The 20,623-nt window shown below is 48.0% G+C and overlaps 3 protein-coding genes across 4 annotated transcripts; all 3 read right to left on the bottom strand.

Annotated features, from left to right (window-relative positions):
- Positions 1–2,860: 2,860 nt before the first annotated feature.
- On the bottom strand, positions 2,861–5,345 carry LOC118503415 (digestive cysteine proteinase 1). The gene is made up of 4 exons (XM_036036650.1): positions 5,086–5,345; positions 4,424–4,744; positions 4,069–4,326; positions 2,861–3,978 (listed from the first exon to the last, which is right to left on the bottom strand). The coding sequence occupies exons 1-4, from the start codon at positions 5,126–5,128 to the stop codon at positions 2,948–2,950; spliced, it is 1,653 nt and encodes a 550-aa protein (XP_035892543.1). The 5' UTR covers positions 5,129–5,345; the 3' UTR covers positions 2,861–2,947.
- Positions 5,346–7,407: 2,062 nt separating this feature from the next.
- Positions 7,408–8,870, bottom strand: LOC118503414 (39S ribosomal protein L39, mitochondrial). 2 transcript variants are annotated; one of them, XM_036036649.1, is made up of 5 exons: positions 8,711–8,870; positions 8,464–8,652; positions 8,146–8,388; positions 7,625–8,070; positions 7,408–7,550 (listed from the first exon to the last, which is right to left on the bottom strand). In XM_036036649.1, the coding sequence occupies exons 1-5, from the start codon at positions 8,769–8,771 to the stop codon at positions 7,491–7,493; spliced, it is 999 nt and encodes a 332-aa protein (XP_035892542.1). In that variant the 5' UTR covers positions 8,772–8,870; the 3' UTR covers positions 7,408–7,490. The 2 variants fall into 2 exon arrangements, with proteins under 2 accessions (XP_035892542.1, XP_035892541.1); XM_036036648.1 differs by having other exon boundaries at positions 7,625–8,388.
- A 2,576-nt stretch (positions 8,871–11,446) lies between these two features.
- Positions 11,447–20,578, bottom strand: LOC118503413 (sister chromatid cohesion protein PDS5 homolog B). The gene is made up of 7 exons (XM_036036647.1): positions 19,510–20,578; positions 17,078–19,424; positions 16,853–16,989; positions 13,036–13,112; positions 12,699–12,961; positions 12,266–12,604; positions 11,447–12,179 (listed from the first exon to the last, which is right to left on the bottom strand). The coding sequence occupies exons 1-7, from the start codon at positions 19,977–19,979 to the stop codon at positions 12,039–12,041; spliced, it is 3,774 nt and encodes a 1,257-aa protein (XP_035892540.1). The 5' UTR covers positions 19,980–20,578; the 3' UTR covers positions 11,447–12,038.
- Between the last annotated feature and the right edge of the window lie 45 nt (positions 20,579–20,623).

The raw sequence follows: 20,623 nt of genomic DNA, 5'->3' as shown, positions 1-20,623 counted from the left end.
ATCCGTGTAGGCACCCGATCTCCGACAGGTCTCCCTTCACCTGTTCCAGCCAACGAACTCGCTCTGCTCCCCGACGCCTCGTGCCGAGCTGAGGGTCGCTGACCAGTACCTTTTTGGCGAGGCATGAGTCCGGCATCCTCATAACATACCCCTGCCATCGTATCCTGCCGGTCATCGTCAGGATGTCCGGTTCACCGTATAGCTCAGCAAGCTTCGGCGATGGTCCGGAGGATGCGTCGCTTGAACACGCCCAGAGCGTTTGCATCCTCCGCTCGGATCGGTTTCAGCCGATTCCGATTGAGCATTTGGGGTAGGCTTGCTCCGTTGGTTGTTGACCACGGAGTGCTTCTGGCGCAGCTTCACCATTACCAGGAAATGGTCCGAGTCGACGTTTGCGCCTCTGTTTGGTAAATGGTTTGTAGTGGTGATCTCCAGGTATAGCTGAACCGAGGTGCGTGCGTGGAAAAGGGTGCTGCGAATGCTCATGTGCTTGGAGCAGGCAAAATTGGTAAGCCTGGCAGCTGGTGGGCGCTGATGCTTCCTATCGTCGGTTTGAATGCTTCCTCCCGTCCGACCTGAGCATTAAAGTCCCCGATGACAATTTTGACGTCGTGTTGTGGGCAGTGGTCGTACTCCCTCTCGAGCTGCGTAAAAAAGAGCTCCTTCTCGTCATCGATGCTCCATGAACGCGGTATCGAGCTCACGCGTTTCTCCGCCACTTTGGAAGATTGTGCAGTTGCTACGGTACTGACGCACCATTGTACCCTTCCAGCGCACCTCCTGAAGTGCTACAATCTCGAAGCCGCGGGTCTGGACCTCATCTAACAGGGTGCTCGTGTGCTGCCGTCAGATGTAAGGGATCTGCAATTCCACGTTCCGAGCCTCCAATCGTAAGACCTTTTTCCATACGGGGGTCTGTATCGATTGGTCCTTCCTTGCTTAATGTCCCTTGGGATGCCAGGACAGAAAGGGACAACCAGCCGCCCCTAACATGAAGACAGACGCTGGCCATCCTTCCCTCCCCCGCTCAATTTAGCCATATGACCCATCCTCCCAAAAGGTTGGGTTTCCCCGTGTACCCAAGCTCAGATTATTGGAGAAATATGTTACCGTTCTGTACGGCGTGGACGTATTGAGTCGGAGCAGGGTATGGAGATCCTATATTATCCTTCAAGAGGCGTCGGACGGGTATGATACGGGTATCAGTGCGGTATTGCTACAAACACTGACAACAGAACACCATTCCATTTGTGCTTTTAATCTTCAAAACTTCAAAACTAAGAGAATGACTATAAGCTGGCCATTCTAAAACTAGGACGATATAGGGTATATGAATCGAAATTCATGCAATGAAACTTTAGAATCACTGTGGAGAATAGTTCACTTCAATTGTGGAATTTTGCAAACTGTAGAGGAACTTTGCAAACATGTTGCAGTTAGAAAAGGTTTCAGACTTCCTTTGCCTCCTTGGAGGAACTTTGCAATCAGCTGTGGATTTTCTGTAGTGCCTTTGGTCCAATCAATTGACAGCGACGTATTCGTTCCTATGTTAAAGGATTTAATGCAAAACATAGTTGAAAATTTGATTTTAAATTTTAAATTAAAGCATTCGAACCAAACGATGATTTGGATTAAGGCTCTGATTGCTAACACGATCAGGAGAAACGGTTCGTCTCCTAATGCGAAGGAATATTTTACGTCCAGTTATTTTACGTTCGCCCATAGTGAGGACTGACTATCCAACTATCAAACAGGACGATTTAACGATTTTTTTACTTCATTAGGGACGACCTGACCGTATTGCTTGGGTTTAACGATTTAAAGGTGTCTAATGCCTGAATGAGTCATCCAATGCGTGAAGGTACAGACAATTTAAATTTTATCTCTCGACAAGAGAACATGGGGCGTCGGACGTACTACACAATCAGTGCCGATTCGACATGCAAACCCATGCACTTTTATATAGTTTTACGGTCGTGAAATGCTTACAAAGAATCCGCATTCAACCTCAGCTGACGGAGTTTTTTCCAACAGTTTACGATTCCGAATAAGAAAGCCAAGCTGATCGACTGCAAAGTGTAATCCAACAACCATTTGATAACAAACAATATATATTACGAATACATAGTGATATTTTTACATGTTCAAGGAGCTATTTACCGGTCCGTGGAGTTCTCCGTTCTGTTGTTCGAAGTGTGATGCCTAATAATGGGGTTGATGTCACAGGGAGATTTCGAACTGGTATGACTGATCAAGTCCTATTCGTATGCCGATCACTGTTGAAGATGACGACTGAACCCTCTAAATGCTCGAGGAAACAAGGACCGCACAGCCATCCTGTTTATAGGAAGATCCACCACTATCGAAATGTAATGAGACCCTTTTCAACTCGGAGGTCTCGGAGACACATCTTGGTTTGCTCTGTTACTATGATCTGCCCACTCTTCTACTGGCTGCTGCAGAAGCTTCTTCGATAGGCCCTTTTGTACTCCTTCTTAGACTTGTACACTTGGCTTTAGATAACAGAAGCCCTTTCCTTCTCTGTCACCGTCAATATCTCTGTTCGTTTGTTAAGGCTTCAATATGCCCTACGTCGCAGCAGAGAATGTTACGATCACGAATAAAATTTAAAACTAAACAAACAGAAGCACAAGTTCCAGGCTTTATGCTCTCTTCCCACCAGTGTGTATTCGCACCGAATCACCGAACGCGTCTTGCCGCATAAACCCATCGTCGCCAATGTGAAAAACCAACAAACCAGCAACCGAGTGTCCGCGGTGTAATTAGCCCGCGTATTTGTATACGTACACCATGCATGACACCAGTTACTCACCAGGCCAATGACTCTTTAACGCACGTGTGGATTATCAGTATTTTTTTTATTAAAAATTTCCCGAACAGAACTGAATGCAGCTCCCACAGACTACCGGTGGAATGGTTCGCCAGCTTAACTGTCTCCCATCAGCACGTACGTGGCGTCAGTCGTCAGACCACAGTTGTTGTCCTTCACCGCCATCAGCGCATACCCATCGTTACCCCAGTAGTTGGACCACGAGTTCTTGATCAGCCAATAGTCTTGCCCGTTCAGCTGCCCGTACCCAACCGCCAGCACCGCATGGTCCAGCTCATCCAGCTTGTTCTTACATTCCGGCTCGTAGTAAACACCGTTCGAGTAAAAGCTGAACGATTTGTGCCCGGCGTCAATCGCGATCGAAAGCGGTCCGTGCTTGAACAGCGCCACCTTAAACGCATCCGGATCACCCGACGTCACGTTCACCCAGCCGGTGATCGGTGCGTACAGTGTCATGTTTTGCACGTGACAGTACCCATCCTGCCCCAGGTAGCCACCGTACTCATCCTCCATCGGAACGCCACCGACCTCCATCATCCACTGGTACGCACGGAAGTCTTCGCCACCGTCACACCCATTGTTGCCATAGCCCCAGGAACAGTCGATCAGTGCCTGCTGCGAGAAGCGCACCAGCTTCTGCGTCTTGCGGAAGTACGCACCCTCGATGTGGCCGATCGTACCGAACGACCAGCACGAACCGCACACGGACTGATCCTTGACCGGTGTCACCGCGCCACTGATACGCCAATCCCAGCTGTCCGGCAGATCGTCCAGATGTTCGGCCGGATTGTACGGGAACGGTTGGCCGCCGTTGTAGATGCCGGACGATCGGAACCCACGCAGCGCTTTCAGCTCTTCCTCCGTCCGATCGGCCAGATGGTTGACGGACACGGTGAAACCCCGGTTGGCCCGGTTGTGCGAATGGATGAAGCGCAAATTCTGCCGGAACACGTTCAACCGACGCTCGTGCTCCTGCTCACTGTCGTACGCCTTCCGGTGCTTGTTCTTGAACCGGCCGAACTCGTCGTGCAAATGCTCTTCCGACCGTGGGTGGATGAATTCCTGCATCGGGTTGAAGGTGGCATAGTGTCCATTGCCCGGTCCGGGGAATCCAACGCATGGGTCACCTGCAAAATTCAAAAACGGATGAGTCGATATCGCCACAGTCGGCACAGGAGGGGGGGGGGGGCGGGATCGACACCGCGACTTCAACTTACTCAGCTTCACCTCAAACACGTCGGCCGGGATGTCCTGATGATCGTACGACGCGTAGTCGAGATAGTAGTGATCGTAGTGCGAGCCGAGCAGCGTATTGTAGCCCTTCATCTCGTACCGCACCGGGATGGGCATGCGGGCCGCAGGATACTTGGGCGACTTCACGTACCGCACCCAGAGCGTGTAAACGTTGCGCTTCTGTCCGATGACCTCGGTCAGCCCGAACTTATCGCACTGATAACCGGAACATTCCTCCGTCCCTGGAAGCAAACCGCGTTGATAAGTTGTACTTTTTGTTGTTTTCGCTCCACTTATTTGAGACGCGTTGAGTCACCAGAGCGGCCGCCATTCACTTACCCATCAGCTGGAAGTCCTTCACGTACGGCAGGATGCCCTGCACCTCGATCTTGTACGCCGCTGACCCGTTAACCTGCAGGCAAGTTTCTTTGTTCATCAGGTTTTGCGTCGTAACCGGGGCCAACTTCAGGCTAACGCCGTACGGGCCTTGTGCGGTGAGCTGATACGTTTTCACCATACCGCCATAGTAATCGATCCGGGAGCGTCCGTTCGCTTTGTCGTACCAGGCGTAGAATGGTTCGTTTATTTCGGCGTACGGGATGGTCAGCATGCCGCTCACGGAATACACATCGGGCCATTTCGGTGGCTTGGTGGCTACAGCTGGCAGAGAAAAGGAAACTCTAAGCGTCAGATGTTCTCCATTTTGTTCCCTGCCTGACCTCTCATCATGAACTTTCGCTCCTTAACGCGTACGCCATTCGAGATAATATTCTTTCTCCAGTATTATGCACTCTTGCACTGAGTAAGTAGAGTTTAAAGACATCTCAAAGGGATTCTTCTAATGTCGCATCAATTTAGCCCACTTAGCCGATTTGTGTTTTTTGCGTAGTGTATTGGCCATTGCTACAGAAGCGTTACGGCGAAGCGTTACACTTACATAGGGTCACATAGGGTCAAACTTACGGGCTGATAGAAACGCAAACTTAATAGCAGCTACTTACCACCTGCCAGCAGGCAACTTAAAGCTACCAATAAAAACTGCATTACAACACGGTTCAACACTTGCACAAAACACAATACACACAAACGGAAAAACGAACAGCTAATCCTATTTAAAAAAAAAAAAAACAGAAATCGCCTCACTCTGCACACGCGGACGTCCTTTCCAGTTGACTGTCCGATAGCTATTGCCGACGGTCCGCTACGGCGAGTCCGTCTTTTAGCCTTAGCTCGAGGAGTCTCTCGTTAGAATCGTGGCATAATATTGGTGTACAATGTCCGTCCCAGGTCGTCCGCGACGGTATGAGTAGTGATGGGCGCTCGGAATCGGAACTACCTGGTGGTGGATCTGGATTCCGGATCCGATTCCGGGTCCGATTCCGGATGTGGATTAGCAGAAGCCTACCATACAACGGAGGTATCGAACCAACGAGCAGTAGAGTATCTTGATGAAGACCGGGTCCTTAGAGTTGCGAGCAAACCCATCAACTGGTTGCCCTTGGTGACGACGTGTTCAAGCTGTCTTTTGCATTTTTCTATAGGCACAATTTAAAAAATGCAAAATCATTTTTATAAAACGGCAATATTCATTCAACCAAAAATCATCAGTTTTTCACCTTTTTAGGTTTTTTTTTACAATAGTAATAAATATTAATAAACAGGTAAAAATTCAGTAAAAAAGTCTTTTACCTTTTTTACAATAGCAATAAATATTAATAAACAAGTAAAAAAAATCAGACAATACGGCTTTAAGCTGTCATAATTAAAAATAAAATAAAATTAAAAAGTAAAAATTCAATTCCGGATCCGAATCCGAAATCGAATTCGGAACCGGATCCGGAATCGGTTCCGAAATATGTTCCGGACCTACTCTTCGGAATCGATTCCGAAAAAATCGAAGCGCGCCGGAATCGATTCCGTCCAAACCATCATTTTGCCCATCACTAGGAATGCGAAGGATGGATTGATTTAAATAAAGGGAACGCGTTTATCGCCGTTACGCGTCGTCATCTTCGCGTGATCGTAACGAAGTTGATTATGGTGCTCTTACCAAGTGCACTCTGCTTCGTTAGAATGTTGAACGAGCGAGCGAGAGAGAGAGAGAGAGAGAGTGGAATCCCGACAACAAAAGACGATCGATGCATCCACAGCTTTTCGTTAAATTGTTCCGTCTTTTCATCTGTCCCTTTTGTAAGGGTTTTACACGGCTCTTTTCCTTTTACGCCTTCGTTTGCGTTGCTTCTCACGTGTTGAACGATGCTGGCGGGCGGATTAAAAGGGTGTTTTTTGTTATGTGACCCTACCGAACCCTTAGCCAGCTTGGTGTGTGTGTGTGTGCTATGGTGAAGTAATTCATTTGGAGGATTATAATTTAGTATTAGAAAAAATGTTCTAAGACATGGCCGTCTTGTAGCTGTTATGTAGTTAGTGCATTACAAACCTTCACGCTATTCTTAGTTGCGCGTTGCGGTCTTGAGTTGCAGTAGAAGTCTTCATCGCTAAATTTTAGCCTCTAATGACCTCTCTGTCCAGTGGTGGAGGGGGGTTCAATTCCCACTCGGACCAACTATCCAACTGCGTGGTATCATAGTATGTCTAGCAAGCCAGAAACGGCAGGCATGATCTTAAGAGGACGTTAGGCCCGTTAGGAAGGGAGAGTCCTTTTTGTCCATATGGACGACAGAAAGACTTTACATGCTGAGTCGTGCGGTAGCATTCGCATGACATGATAAGCCTACCAGAGTCTGACGAGCTCTGCATTCGCTGCACGATAAAGAGCTTACCGTACAGTTCCTCACATGTGGGGCTAACAATTCTTCTATGCTTTTCCTCTCCAAAGCAGCCAAGATGAATTTTCAATTTTGCACAGGCGTATGTGGGTACTGGGACTATAAAAGTCCCAATTTGGTTGTCGGTGCTGAATTTTGTCCCGGGAAAGGCAGAACTTTTGCAGGACTTTGACGGTGCGATCACCTACCTGCAAATCTTTTCTGTAATCCATTCTCCATCGGTCTTGACCCATGTTTCCCGGCTTCCTTTTCTTTTTTCCCGAGATCTTGTGCGGTTTGCTGGATCGTTTCGGTAAGCTTCTGCTATATAGGAGAGCCTCCGGAAACCAATGATGTCTTGTCATCAGGATCTGAAGTGATTCATGGTAGAAGATGGTCCCTGAAGTTGGCAAGTCTTAGATGTCCTTCAGTTCGTAACACCTATTCGACGCATACTTTCGAAGGCATTGTTGGCCATCAAATATGGAAAGATTGGTCACGTCGTTTTTGTAGTTTCGGGTTGATTATCCTGTTGACAATATTCAACACCCCAAATGCTCTTCATTCAGCGACAATAATCATGTAATGGCCTTTTATTTTCCATTTTATCATTCTAACTTTAACTGCTCACACCCTCTCTACGCTACTTGCTCTGCGACCGTATCCTCAAACGGTTCATTCGGTAATTTGGCCGGATTCTAAAACAAAACAAGATGGTTTTAAGAGCCACAATAACCTAACACCCGGAAACGGACCCCGTAATCACACTTACCAGCTTTCGCGAACGATTCTCCAGTATGTTGTACGCAAAGTGACCGATGCGGAGTACAGCCGGCAGGGCAACCCCTTGCATGCGATAGAAATGCTTCCCGCTTTCGCTTCCCTCCTTAACTGGATGCGCCACCGAGATCGTACACCGACCGAGCAAACCGCTCGAACCCATCATTGGCCCTTTGCTTATGTCCACATGCTCACCCACCCGGTACACCGTCACCTGCCCATTGTTCTGTCCAGCCACGCTCGGTATCTGTTCGCGTTTGTACGGATTATCGTGAAACATTTCCAGCGCCAGCTCGCTGCTCACATCGAGCCGCTCGATTGGAAGATTTTTCTGTGCGAGTTTCACCATTGCGATCGATAGTGCACGCAGCTCGGACACGGTTGGATTCCAGTGCTCTTCGACCAGCACGATATCGTGCACGAAGCTGCCAGATTTTACTGTAAACAAAAGGGGGAAAAGAGATGTTAACGAACGAAGCCGGTGGCATAAATGTGGCTGTTGCCTATACTCACCGTTTGGTTTGGGGAAGCTGTGCAGGAAGAGTCCCGCTTCCGGTTTAAAGCTCGCCTGCAGTACAGCCCCCAGCAGGAAGGAACAGGATCGCCAGAACGCTTTGTTCGCGATGTGTGGTTCGGGCGCGGTAAAGTTAAGCAGCTGCAGCGTACACGAATCGCGCAGCGGTCGACGCATATCCCACGGTGTTTTGTTGTCCAGCAGGGCCAAGGCCGACTGTTGGCAGTACTTTTCGCCGATGTCTGCAAGGAAAGATAATCCAACACCATTACAAGCCGGCACCGGGTAGCCGTGTATCGTGCGAGCAGTGTTCTTACGTCGGGCGCAATCGTACGGTGTGGACAGTTCACGGTTCATCACGAGCGTTGTGTCGTGCGGTAAGCCAAGGTACCGAACTTCAATCTTCTCGATACGGCCCACATTTTCCCGCTGTCTGCGTTGCTCGTCGGAAAACAGCTCGCTCGCTTTGGCCGTTCCTTTCGTTGCTGCTGCGACCGAGTAATGCTCTTGGGGAGAGAAAAATGCACATCAGCCATGAAGCTTTACTCATCTTAAGCAACTTACTCTTCAATGCATGGTGTAATTGAAATGCTGGAGATCTGATTCGGTGGACGTTGAGAGACATTTTCCGTGCTTTTCACTAAAACAAATCGCGAAAATGTGTTTTCATCAATTGCCGGGCCGCCGCTTATGTCACATTTGTTTTGGAAATACATGCCAAGCAGCATGGGCAGGGTTCGTTGCTGAGTTTAATGTTGTGCTGTTATACACGTGATGTATGCCAGTTTCAAACAAGACGTATAACTTTCGTACAGTAACGGACGGTTAGAAATGGGATTTTTTAATAATTAAAAGTTCACTTAAAATTATAATTTAATGCTTTAAAAATTAAAAAAAAAAACTATTATTTCCTTCTTTTTGAGTCCTTCAAACTTCAACTTCAAAAGAGCATGGCATGGCCTGCTATTTCTAGCTTCCTGGACTTCGTACCCGTAGCTGAACAGTATTCACAACCGTTCTTGAACCTGACCACCAATCTACTCGTAAGTAGCAAAAATACCAAACCATGCCATTTTTACTTACCTTCACAAGTTTAATCGAGATGTTAATTGAGTTTTATCGTTTCCCTATCACCACGCGTAGTCCGATGTCTTGAAATCATTGCTTAGACAAGACCCAATTTGCCCACCCGCTGCACTCAGGAAACTCGACTCGGGGATGCATTCCAACTAGTGATATGCAAACTGAATCAGAATGAGTGAATGACTTAAATTTTAGCACTGAATTAGATGATTTAACTCTAATCTAATAATCTAATGATTTAAATCTTTAATAATCTAGATGATTTAAAGAGTTATTTCAACTAACCTTTGATTTAACTCTCCATGCAGACTAGCCACTCACTCACTGCGTTTTAACTCACTCACCTCGTTTTAACTCACTCGCCTCACAAGCGAAAGATCTACATAGTCCCTTTTAAAATATTTTTTTATGAACAATCTATCCTTACGGCTCGTTACCGTATTGTATTTTCTTAAATCATCGTGTGATCATGACCAATGCATAATGCCAATACGATATTTAACTCTCTAGTGAGTAAAAACGAGATGAGTGCGTAAAAACTAGGTGAGTGAGTATAAAGGAGGTGAGTGAGTTAAAACGAGGTGAGTGAGTTAAAACGAGGCGAGTGAGTTAAAACGGGGAGAGTGAGTTAAAAGGATGTGAGTGAGTGGTTAGTCGGCATGGAGAGTTAAATCATTATTCAAGAATAAACTCTTAAAGAGTAAGTATAAGATGTAACTCACTATTATAACTCATTCTCTCTGATTTAATTCACGCTACTGAGTGGTTATTCCCATCACTCATTTCAACACGACTGTAACCGACCTACGATAGATTCGATATTACTTTCTAATGCCGGCGAGCTCCTGTTGGATTTTATTGCTTCGGCATGAATCGTGTATCACCATCACCAACCATCGTAGCCTGCCGGCTTTAGCCTCTATCAGGATATCTCGATGCTCAAAAATGGCGAGTGATTTAACGCCTTATATGTCCCAAAAGTCTGGACTTCAAGCTTGTAGACAGTTTGGAGTGAGAAGTATCATGCAATTCGTGTATGCAGTCATCTGGTTCTGGTAGGAGATTGTATTGCCCGTAGTATACACCATTTCCTTACTTACGTTTTTATCCGAAGTTACGATCTTGCCAGGGTAGCAGAACTTCTCTACCACGTTGAGATCGTCACCGTAAACTGATACTCTGTTTCCGAGGCGGGCTCTATAACGGACAGAGCCAGAGGGTATTATAAACGACTTCACGGACCTGGTCTCCATCAAGGCGCTCTACTGCTCCTTGGTTCGATCGGTGCTGGAGTATGCCTCCATTGTATGGTGGCCATCTGCTGCTCGGCCCCTAGCCCATTTGGAATCCGTCCAGCGCAAATTCACCCGGTTCGCATTGCGCTTCTGGAGGGTCCAAGTGGACTACGACGCTCGCTGTGCGCTTCTGGGTATCGAGTCGCTGAACCAGCGTAACTGCAACGCCCAGAGACTATTTGTTGCGGGACTTTTGGACAACCGGATCGACTCCCCAACACTACTCTCTGGGCTCAACTTATACGTCCCAACCAGGCCGCTTCGCACAAGGACGCTGCTTGACGTTAAGGATCGCCGAACCCGTTTTGGCGCCTTTGATCCCTTTCTCCGTATGTGCCGTGAATATAATTGTATCATCAATCGTCACCAACAGGACATGTCACGCGCTGCGCTTTTAAATTGTATTCCATCCGTCCGTTCCTGTAACTGTTAAGTGTCTTAGAAGTTAGGCTTCAAGGGGGCCCTGCGTGGCTCGTTGAATTATAAAGACAATAAACAATAAACAATAAACCGGGTATTTATCCTTCGTCGCATTGATCCGAATTGATTGATTGATTGATGTCTAAGTCAACTGCGAAGCTAAGGAACTGGAAAGACCGGGTAATACCGCACTGCGCAAGACTCCTGGCAGAGCCGTTCTCCTGCCTGTTTCTTGATGTCTTGGCTTTGTGGAAGGTTGTAGTGTTGTACAGCTCAGTCCAATCGAAGCCATCATAGGCCAATTGGTACGAAATCCTGATGCTCTTGCTCCAACCAAACCAGCTACTGTAGTATAAGGGCCTGGATCTAATAGGCCGTATGTTGCGCTTCGAATCTAAAAGTTGTGGAGATGCAGAAACCCTTCCCAAATATAGTCAACGCCGCCGGGTCGCAGATCTCAGTCGTATAACAAAGACATTTCCAACATACACACACACACTTGATCGTACTCCGATTCTAACCGATTCGTGTCATTATTGGTTCAGCGTCATTAAAACTACATGTGTGTTTGTTTTATTCATATACTCGCGCTTGTTAACATTAAGCTTCATCTTAGTTTGCAACCTGCTTCCTCTCCAGCTTAAGCGTTTGTTTACCGCTCAATTTATTATACTCTCTTCAATCGGAAAGGGAAAGAAAATTTAAAAAAAGGCCAGTTATGAGTAATGAGTATCGATAGAGAGTTGACCTACACGGCCGGTGGTAGTGTGGGTTCGCCTCTGTACTCTATTGCTGTGTATATGTTGCCGAAGATTGTTTGCTGTCGTCAAGAAATAAGTAAAATACTCAATCGCGCCTTAAGGGTTTTTAGAGACTTTAGAGCTCTCCGTTGCGTGTGTCAGTGCTATCTTCTGTCAACCTCAGGCCTGATGTTTGGCAGCTCACTGCACTGCGAGGCTATCGAAGCTAACCAAACAGTCCTGTTTTCCATTACTAAAATTTTGTCGCTTGTCACGGTATGGTACTGTACATAAATAACTTAATAATAATCGCTTATCTCCCCTTACGACAAACCTGGACAGAACCATTTGCCATTACACGCTTGCACCATCCACTGGTTTGTGAGCTCGCTTGGAGGGTGGTGGCCCGATGTCTTCAGTCTCATCCTGCCCATTTTGTTCGTCATCGTCGTGCGTTAGCTGGCGGTTAGTTTTTGCCTTCAGTTTGTTCCGTTCCTGTGCGTGGAAGAAAGTGAAAATGTACAAATTAATATTGGAACAAACTTTACCAAACTCTCTCACTGTCTCTCTCTTTATCTTACCGAGGCGGATGTTGCAGAACTTGAGGAAACGGCCAGCGTCAACGTCGAGGACGAGGATGGCGGGCAGGAGGATGCCGCAGTGGAGGAGGACGTAGTCTGTTTGGTTTTGGCTCCGGGTGGGCCAGCCTTCGAGCCGGACGGAACGGCGCTGCGGCCACTCCTATCCGTCAGGTTGTACATATCGTCCGGAATGTAGTAGCGCGTGTTGTGGAAATCTTCCGGCTGTGCCTGGAAATACATCGAAGGTATGCGTGCCTCGGCCGGTGCCTCGCGCATATCGTAGAACGTTAACCGGGTGAGTATAAGCCCCATGGCTACATCACATATAGCCCACAGTTTCTGTATCGAAGAGGGGGAAAAACACGCACACACACACGATTAGTTTCAAGCTTTTGCTCCAGAGGCGTCCACGTATAGAGAGCTGCACGCTTACATGATTTATTTCCTCATCGTCCGGCTTCAGCGCGTCCTTATGGTGTTTGATGCGCTCGATCAGATTTTTGTAGAAGCTAAAGCAGAAGAACTCCTTGTTCATGACAAGCGGTTCCAGCACGAGCCAGAGACATCGTTCGATGTGCCTCAGCTGGGCAGGATCCGATGGGCGCGTGAACTGCGGATCATGCGTGAGCACCGTCACAGCAAACACGAGCATATAATCTGGTAGGATGTGCGGCAGTTGGCTCATGCCACGTTCAACTGGAAAAGGAGTCAAACGGCAATTCAGAATGCAATTCTCAGCTTTGGAACTTTGAGCAGTGGATAACGCGTACCTGTAGTGAAGTTTTTAACATACTCACGACGTCTGTTCACGTCGGTTTCTATATTAGATTTGATTTGATTGAACAAACTGAAAAGAGATAGAGAGAGAGAGAGAGAAAAAGGTTTTACTGTTGGTATATCATACATTTATATTGTTATTATGCGCCTTATATACCGAAGTGAGGAAATGCGGATATTGAGAGTTAGTTCAATAAAAGCACTAGAGTCCTTACGGTCAATAGTAAAAGTCTTTGGGAACGATTTTTGTGCAAGCGAAATACTCAACATATCCTGAAAAAGCGAAAAGTCGGGCGGCCCGATGCTAAGGCGACGGCGGCGCCGGTCTTCATACAGACCGGGATTCAAATCCCACCTTGACGGTTCCCTCGTAGTGAGGACTGACTATCCAACTACGTGGTATCATTAAGTCTAGTAAGCCAGATATGGCAGGCGTCGTGACCTATGAGGTCGTTATCGGCCAAAGAAGAAGAAGAACCAAGCCAAGTCAACATTGATGATGGGTGGGAGGACCCCCGAATCTACCGGGTCGGAACCATTCGTAAGCGATTCCTATTCCCACTTCCAACGAATTCGGGTCAACCTGTGGGTGCAACGAGTCCGAGTCGACCCGCAGCGATTTCGGTACGATCCATGGATTAGACCGAACCTGTCGATGTAACAGGTGGGCTGATAATTGTTTGGCCTATGATAGTAATTCACAATTTTTTACCGAGAATAGCGGTCTTTCAATTTTTCGATACCATTTTTATAGTAATATTTGTCCTTTGCTTCAAAAAAGGCCTCAGTTCTTCATCCGACGAAATCTTCTTCCCAGCGAGCATCTTTTTGAGATCTGAAAAAAAGGAAATAGTCGCTGGGAACCAGATCTGGGGAATACGGGGGGTGAGGAAGCAATTCATAGCCTAATTCTTGAATTTTCGCCATTGTTTTCACTGATTGATGTGGCACGGTGCGTTGTCTTGATGAAACAATTTTTTTTTTCTTCAAATGTGGCCGTTTTGTAGCGATTTCGTCCTTCAAACGCTCCATCAACTTGATGTAGTATTCGCTGTTAATGGTCTTTCCTTTCTCAAGGTAGTCAATGAGGATTATTCCTTGCGAATCCCAAAAAAACTGACGCCATAACCTTGCCAGCTGATTGTTGCGTTTTTCCCCGCTTTGGAGCAGGTTCATCGCGACAAGTCCACTCGGACGATTGGCTATTGGACTTTTTGCACAGAGCTTTCTCATATCCAAATACTCGTGAACGATATGTCCAACACGTTCCTTGGATATCTTTAGGGTGTCAGCAATCTCGATCCACTTCACATTACGGTTACTTTTAATAATTTTGTAGATTTTTTTAATGTTTTCGTCTGTAACCACCTCTTTTGGGCGAACACAGTGGGTGTTCACCGTCCCCAGTGCTCATTTAATCCCGTTTAAATTTGGCATACCAATATTTTATGGTTGATTTTGGTGGAACAGTATCCGCAAACTCATCATCAAGCCAATTTTTGGCTTCATCTGTATTTCTTCCCTTCAAAAAGCAATACTTTATCATCACGCGAAATTCCTTTCTTTTCTTGCGTCACACAAAATGCTCTAGCTCACTAGGTTATTGTCCGGTTTCAAGGTTGGTACAAACTAAAAAAAATATGGATTTAAATTTATCAGCGCCATCCATATGTTAGACTAAACATTTATCAGCCGATCTGTTATGTCGCGTATGCTTTCGGGGTCATCCGGACTCGGTGCACCTACGGGTCGAACTCGAGTATGCTTTGCTTCACCTACCAGTCGGCCCGAACTCGTTACACCAACGGAAAGAACTCGATTCCTATAGGCGTGAATTGGACTCCGAGGCGATCCGTCAAAAGAGTCGTATCATCACTAGGCTGGCCATCACTAGGCATCATGTTGGAAGGGGTACTCTTTGGGATTTTTGCTATCACCATCGGCCGGTGTCAGGGGATTGGGTTTTTCTATCTTCTTTTCAATCTAGTTCTTCATAGAGAAACTTCCGAAACCATCTTCTATACGTCGATTAAGATCTTGCCATACGCTAATTACGCAGATATACTTATGATCTCAGACTCCTCCATCTAACATAAGCTTATAGTCGATCAAGCGGTGCAAAACCTCGTACAGGATATTAAAAAGCCGAACCCCAACGCATGAAATCCATAGCTCGCAGAATCAAGTCGCAAAATCACCGCCACACCATGGGAAAGAGTGCATATAGATTATGCTGGACCTGTGCACGGAGTCTACTTTTTGATCCTTGGTTGATGCATTTTCAAAGTGGCCCGAAGTCGTCAAAACCTCCACCATAACCACGACAGCTACTATCTCGATTCTTCCAAGTATAGTTGCACACATTCCAGGATTTCTGCGTACAAAGTGGCATTGAGCACGTAAAAACGCCACCCTTCCATCCGCAATCTAATGGGCAAGCCGAGCGCTTCGTAGATACCTTGAAACGTGCCCTGAAGAAAATCCAATCAAAAGATACATCCACGGAAGCGGCTCTCGACATCTTCCTGCAATCGTATCGCTCTACTCCACATCCTGTATTAGATCAACGCACGCCAGCTGAAGCCATGTTTGGGCGAAACCATCAGAATTGCCTTAGACCTTATACGCCCAACACCACAAACCGAAGTCGACCAACGAAAAAAAATCAGCAACCGTTAGCAGATAGGCAGTTTCAACCCGGAAATGCTGTCTAGGCGAAAACCTATTCGCTAAATGTGTGGAAATGGGTAGCTGGAGTGGTCTCCAAACGTATCGGAAGCGTTATCAGCTACGCAAACGCACATCAGGCTGCCGTAGAAGTCTTACCAGCGAATCAGCTAAGCACCAGCTGCCGCTAGACATGCTTACTGAAATGGCACCAACACCGAAGGCACCAGTGAAACGGAACAACGATCCGTCCAGCACACCACGGCATCTATCTTCCATTGGGTCCCCGACGCAGCAGACCGTACAACCTCTGCCAGCTACATTCGGGACCAGCAACAGCCGTTCTTCTAGGCTTAGAAGACCCCCGCGTAGGCTCGACGGATATCGGAACTACTAAAGAGGGGAAGATGTTGTGACCCGGCTTGCCGTTCCCTGGATTACTGCAGTCACTCACCGCTGACAATCCTGCCAGCGTGTTGATGGGTTTGTGAGAGCGGTAGGCCTACCAGGGGCAATGAACGGGAGCCTGGCGTGCAACAAGGTTTCTGTTCTCTAACGGTCCTCGGGACAAGCGGTCCGCGTTTTTCACTTTGTAATTTCGTAGTAGAATATATTGTATCTTATCGGCCTAACCAATGTTTTAATTGTAGCGTGGTGGTACCAGTTCCGTTTTTATGTTATATCACGACTGACCGGAAACCAAAGACACAAATGATGGTAAAACTAACAAATACTGATCTTCAATATCGTCAAAACTTCAGACATCGTGAGTCAAATATCAGCTACAACAGGGGTTCTGGCTGTCAACCTGTTATTGAAGAAGTTGCTCCACTCGAAACACCTGCTGCGACGAACGAAGTCGAGTTTATGTAGAACATTTAGAGTATCAATTCTCGCATACGGCACTAACACGTAGACTCCCTCTTTCCTTTCTGAGAAGAGGCGACACTCAGAGGGATTTTAGGCCATGAAAGTTGAGCTAGCTTTTTAACATGACCTGATCTTTTCCCTAAAGCAGGTCGGGTTTTGGAAAACGGAAATTACAGGACAAACCCTTTCATGCTATGTCCTTCCAAATCATGTCTAAAGTTGATAAATTGTATTGGGTTTTGCTTCGGCAATAGTTGGGAAAAGAATACTTACTTTTGATCCGTCTCTCTTCCGCCGAGCGCATAATAGCCCATAAAATCAAGCGGAAGGCACTTGTGCGGGATACCTTTGCTCAGACCTTTGTGTAGCTTCTTGACGAACGTATCGCGTACCTCCGGCACTGGATCGGTCTGGGGGAAGAATGCATAAAAAGAAGGTTACTTTATGACGCATTTCCAATAGCTTAAAAGTGTGGAAAAAAAAACCCCGTCCACTTACCATCAATTGCGAAAGATTGTAGAACTGCTCGGCAATGAACTGATCGCCGACGCCCTTCTGCTCGCAGATCTTCAGCATCGCCTTACCGGCGCTGAGACGCAGCCAGGACTTTTCCGCTGCCGATAACGCACCGCCCTGCTCGAGCAGGTCGCCCTTTTTGCTGATGAACGCATTCAGCATGCGGAACGTTTTCTGCGCCGACACCACATCCTTCTTCAGCCCCAGCAACCAGCGCGCCATCGTCTTCAGACCCTCCACCTTGCAGCGCGTTTCCTCCGGCAGGTCCTGCTCGTCGCACCAGTCTTTGGTCGGCACATTCGTCCGCCCGTCCGAGGTTTCCTTCACCAGCAGCTCCTTGACGATCTTGCGCGAGATAATGTTCTTGATCTGCACGTGAAACTTTTCCGGCAGATTGTACGCGATATGCCCGAGCGTTACGATCGCTGTGCGGTAGTGTTCGCTCTGCGGGTGCAACGTTTGCTTCATGCCTTCGACAATATCCGGGAAGATGTCGATGCCGGCATGATCCGACGCAGCGATCGCTAGCGGATCGGTACCAGCACCGCCACCACCACCGCCACCACCACCACCACTGCTGCCACTGCTGCCCGTTTGAGTATTTACGAACATACAGCGGATGGCATGTTTCGCCTGCTTCGGTGTGCCGGCGATGGCGAACTCCTTGCAAAGCGGTGCCAGCTCCTTCAGGATGGCCGGGTGCGATTCGATCAGTGCCTTGTACCGGCCTAGGTACGTGAACGCTTTCAGCACGTACGGTGCTACGTACGGCTCGTCGAACGACAGCAGTCCGATCATGTGGCGCAGGATTTCGTCGTGCTGGAAGTGTGCGGAAAACACGTACGCCAGCACGGTCAGCAGCTTGAGCCCCCGCTCGCCGGCCGAATCCGTCGGCAGGCTTACCTCCTCGATCACCTCCTTCCCACCGTTCATACACTCCTGGATCAGCTCGATCAGCACACCGATCGACTGCTTGTCCACCATTACCGACGCAATGCGTTCGAGCAGCATCTTCACCGTATTGTAGTACGTGTTCGTCATGATCGGCTGGCCCAGCTTCTTCAGCACGATCGCCATCGTGTCGGCACACTCCTTGCACGACACGTCCCGCTTCAGGATCGTTTCCATCTCCACGATCAGCTTCGGGTCCTTGCGCATTTGGGCAGAGAATTTGAGCAGGAACTCTTGGGCCTTCACCGGGTCCGGCAGCTGTTTGGCAATGTTCGAGCACTTGACATTCATCTCCTTCATCACGGTCGGCGTGAGATCCTTTAGCCGGTGCAGCTTGATCCAGTCGGCGACACTGCGTCGCACCTTTAGCTGATTCTTTTGCAACTCTATGAACGCTTTCGTCGCATTATCGTCGATGGTGCCGAGCAGCTGGTACAGCTTCTTCATACGCTCCTCCGCCGGCAGCTGATACGGCACAAGGCACGTGATCAGCAAACGTTCCACCAGCAGCCGATCCTCGACACCGGTCATATAGTAGCCGTGCAGAATCTTATCCTTGATCCAGATGACGGCCTTCTTCGTTGCCAGCGGCACGTTCGTATCACTGAGGTACTTCTTGTAGATCATCGCCAACCCGTTCATCGCTTCCTTTCGGATCTTGTACTTTTTGTCGAGCGTCCGCTCCTTGACGAACTCTAGCAGATCCTCCGACTCGGACACAATCTGCAGGTCCCGCTTGGCCGTCTCCACGATCGCCATCACCACCTCGTAGCGGACGGTTTCGTCCGAATCGTGCTGCCGGATGCGTAGCGTGTCGATAATGTCCTTCCGCAGGCTCGGATGGTTGATCAGGAAGTGCATCGTGCTCTGGACGCACTTGATGCGGATCGGAACCGCGATATCGTAAAACCGGCCAAGAAATTGCTTCCAAAGAGGCCCATACTGTCGGGCCAGCGTGGAACCGGGCTCGGAAAACATCCGTGCCAGCGTCGAGACGGCTTTCAAGCGTTCCGCTTCGTGCGTCGATTTGAGCTTGCACTCGAGCTGTGGCAAAACGGACAGCAGAATGCTCGGCGTGATTACGTTCAACTCGTAAATTACGTCGTAGATCTTCGGCACAATCTGGTACTGCTTTTCGTTCTTGTCCAGGATCAGGATCTGGTTAAAGAAGGCCTGCGTGTACGCCTCGAGCCAGTTGGAGGTTTTTATAATGAGCTCCTTGGCAAGCTCGTACGCGTTGCGTTTCTGGGTGCGAAGCGGTTCGACAATGTTGATGTAGATCAGATCGAGCAGATCGTACGAAACGGAATCGGACTCGGTGATGAGCGGTGCCAGCACATCCAGCATGAACGTTTTCACCTTCGGACTGTGCTCGTCACTAAAAAAGGTAAAAGAGACAGAGGAGAAAGCGTTACAAAATGTACTGTACGGAGCTCGGAATCCAAATTTCAGCAATACATTACTTGACAATTTTGAACATCAAGCTGAACAGCGTACAGAACACCTCCTGGCAGTCTTCCAGCTCGAAACACATGTTGAACGATTTCACGTACGCCAGATTCTCGAGCAGATAGAAGTACCGCTTGAACGCCGGATCTTTCGGGTCGCGCAGCCCGTTCAGTTGCCGGATCAGAAACATGAAGATGCCTTTGATTTGATCCTGATCTTTGTACGGGGCTTCCGGTGCGTACACACGCAACACGTCCGCAATGCAGCAAGCAATCAGCAGCTGAACATCGCGCGACGGATGCTGCAGGAAGAAATCGTCCGCCAGATGGACGGCCAGCGGAATGTACTGTGTGTACATACCGTCCTCGTCCTGGCCCATCGCCTGCAGCGTGTGGGTCAGCGTCTTCAGCCGGCGGATCAGCTCATCCTGTCCGAGATCTTCATTGATTGGCCGGCAGCCCGCCGGGTACGTTATATCGGCCATCGCCACAGAACGTTCGGTATGTTTACCGGTGTGATGGTGAAGCGAACTCTCGCGGCCTACTGCACTGTCAAATGCTTTGTTGTAATCTACACGATGCTCAGCCCAAAGCGAACCCCCTTTCTACGGATGCTTTCCAAAGCGTCGAAGCTAACCACTGCCGAACCGATTACAATCGATTCTTTTCCACACCGGGGGCCATTTCTCACCATTCGAAGCGTAAGCAAAAACCGTGACCAACCCGCTTTCGTTGGTGGCTGCGAATTTTTTTTGCAAAGATGCTTCTTTTGGAAGATTTGCAACACACACAGCAGCAGCACAACACAGCACCAATAGTCCTTCGGCACACAAAATTGACGCGCTACTTGCGTCCCTTGGTTGATTCCCTCTATCCTACGCTATTCACAAACATTCGTACAATATTAAAAACCGGCACACGCTCGAAAACCTTCACCGCACCCTACTTTTTACAAAACGAGTGTAGAAATTGTGTTTATTTTGCTGATGGTGGATAAAAATTGTTAGGAAATAAGCACTCAATTGCACGCAGCTTGCTGTAGGAGAAAAACCTTTCAGAACCGTCAGACGTTTAGCTTGCGGACGTTTGGTTTCGGGTTTCCTTCCTTTCTTCGTCGTTCGTCTCTTTC

Source organism: Anopheles stephensi, chromosome 2 (genome assembly GCF_013141755.1).
Source record: "Anopheles stephensi strain Indian chromosome 2, UCI_ANSTEP_V1.0, whole genome shotgun sequence".
NCBI classification, from domain to species: domain Eukaryota; kingdom Metazoa; phylum Arthropoda; class Insecta; order Diptera; family Culicidae; genus Anopheles; species Anopheles stephensi.
This window is presented reverse-complemented; position numbering and strand designations above follow the sequence as displayed.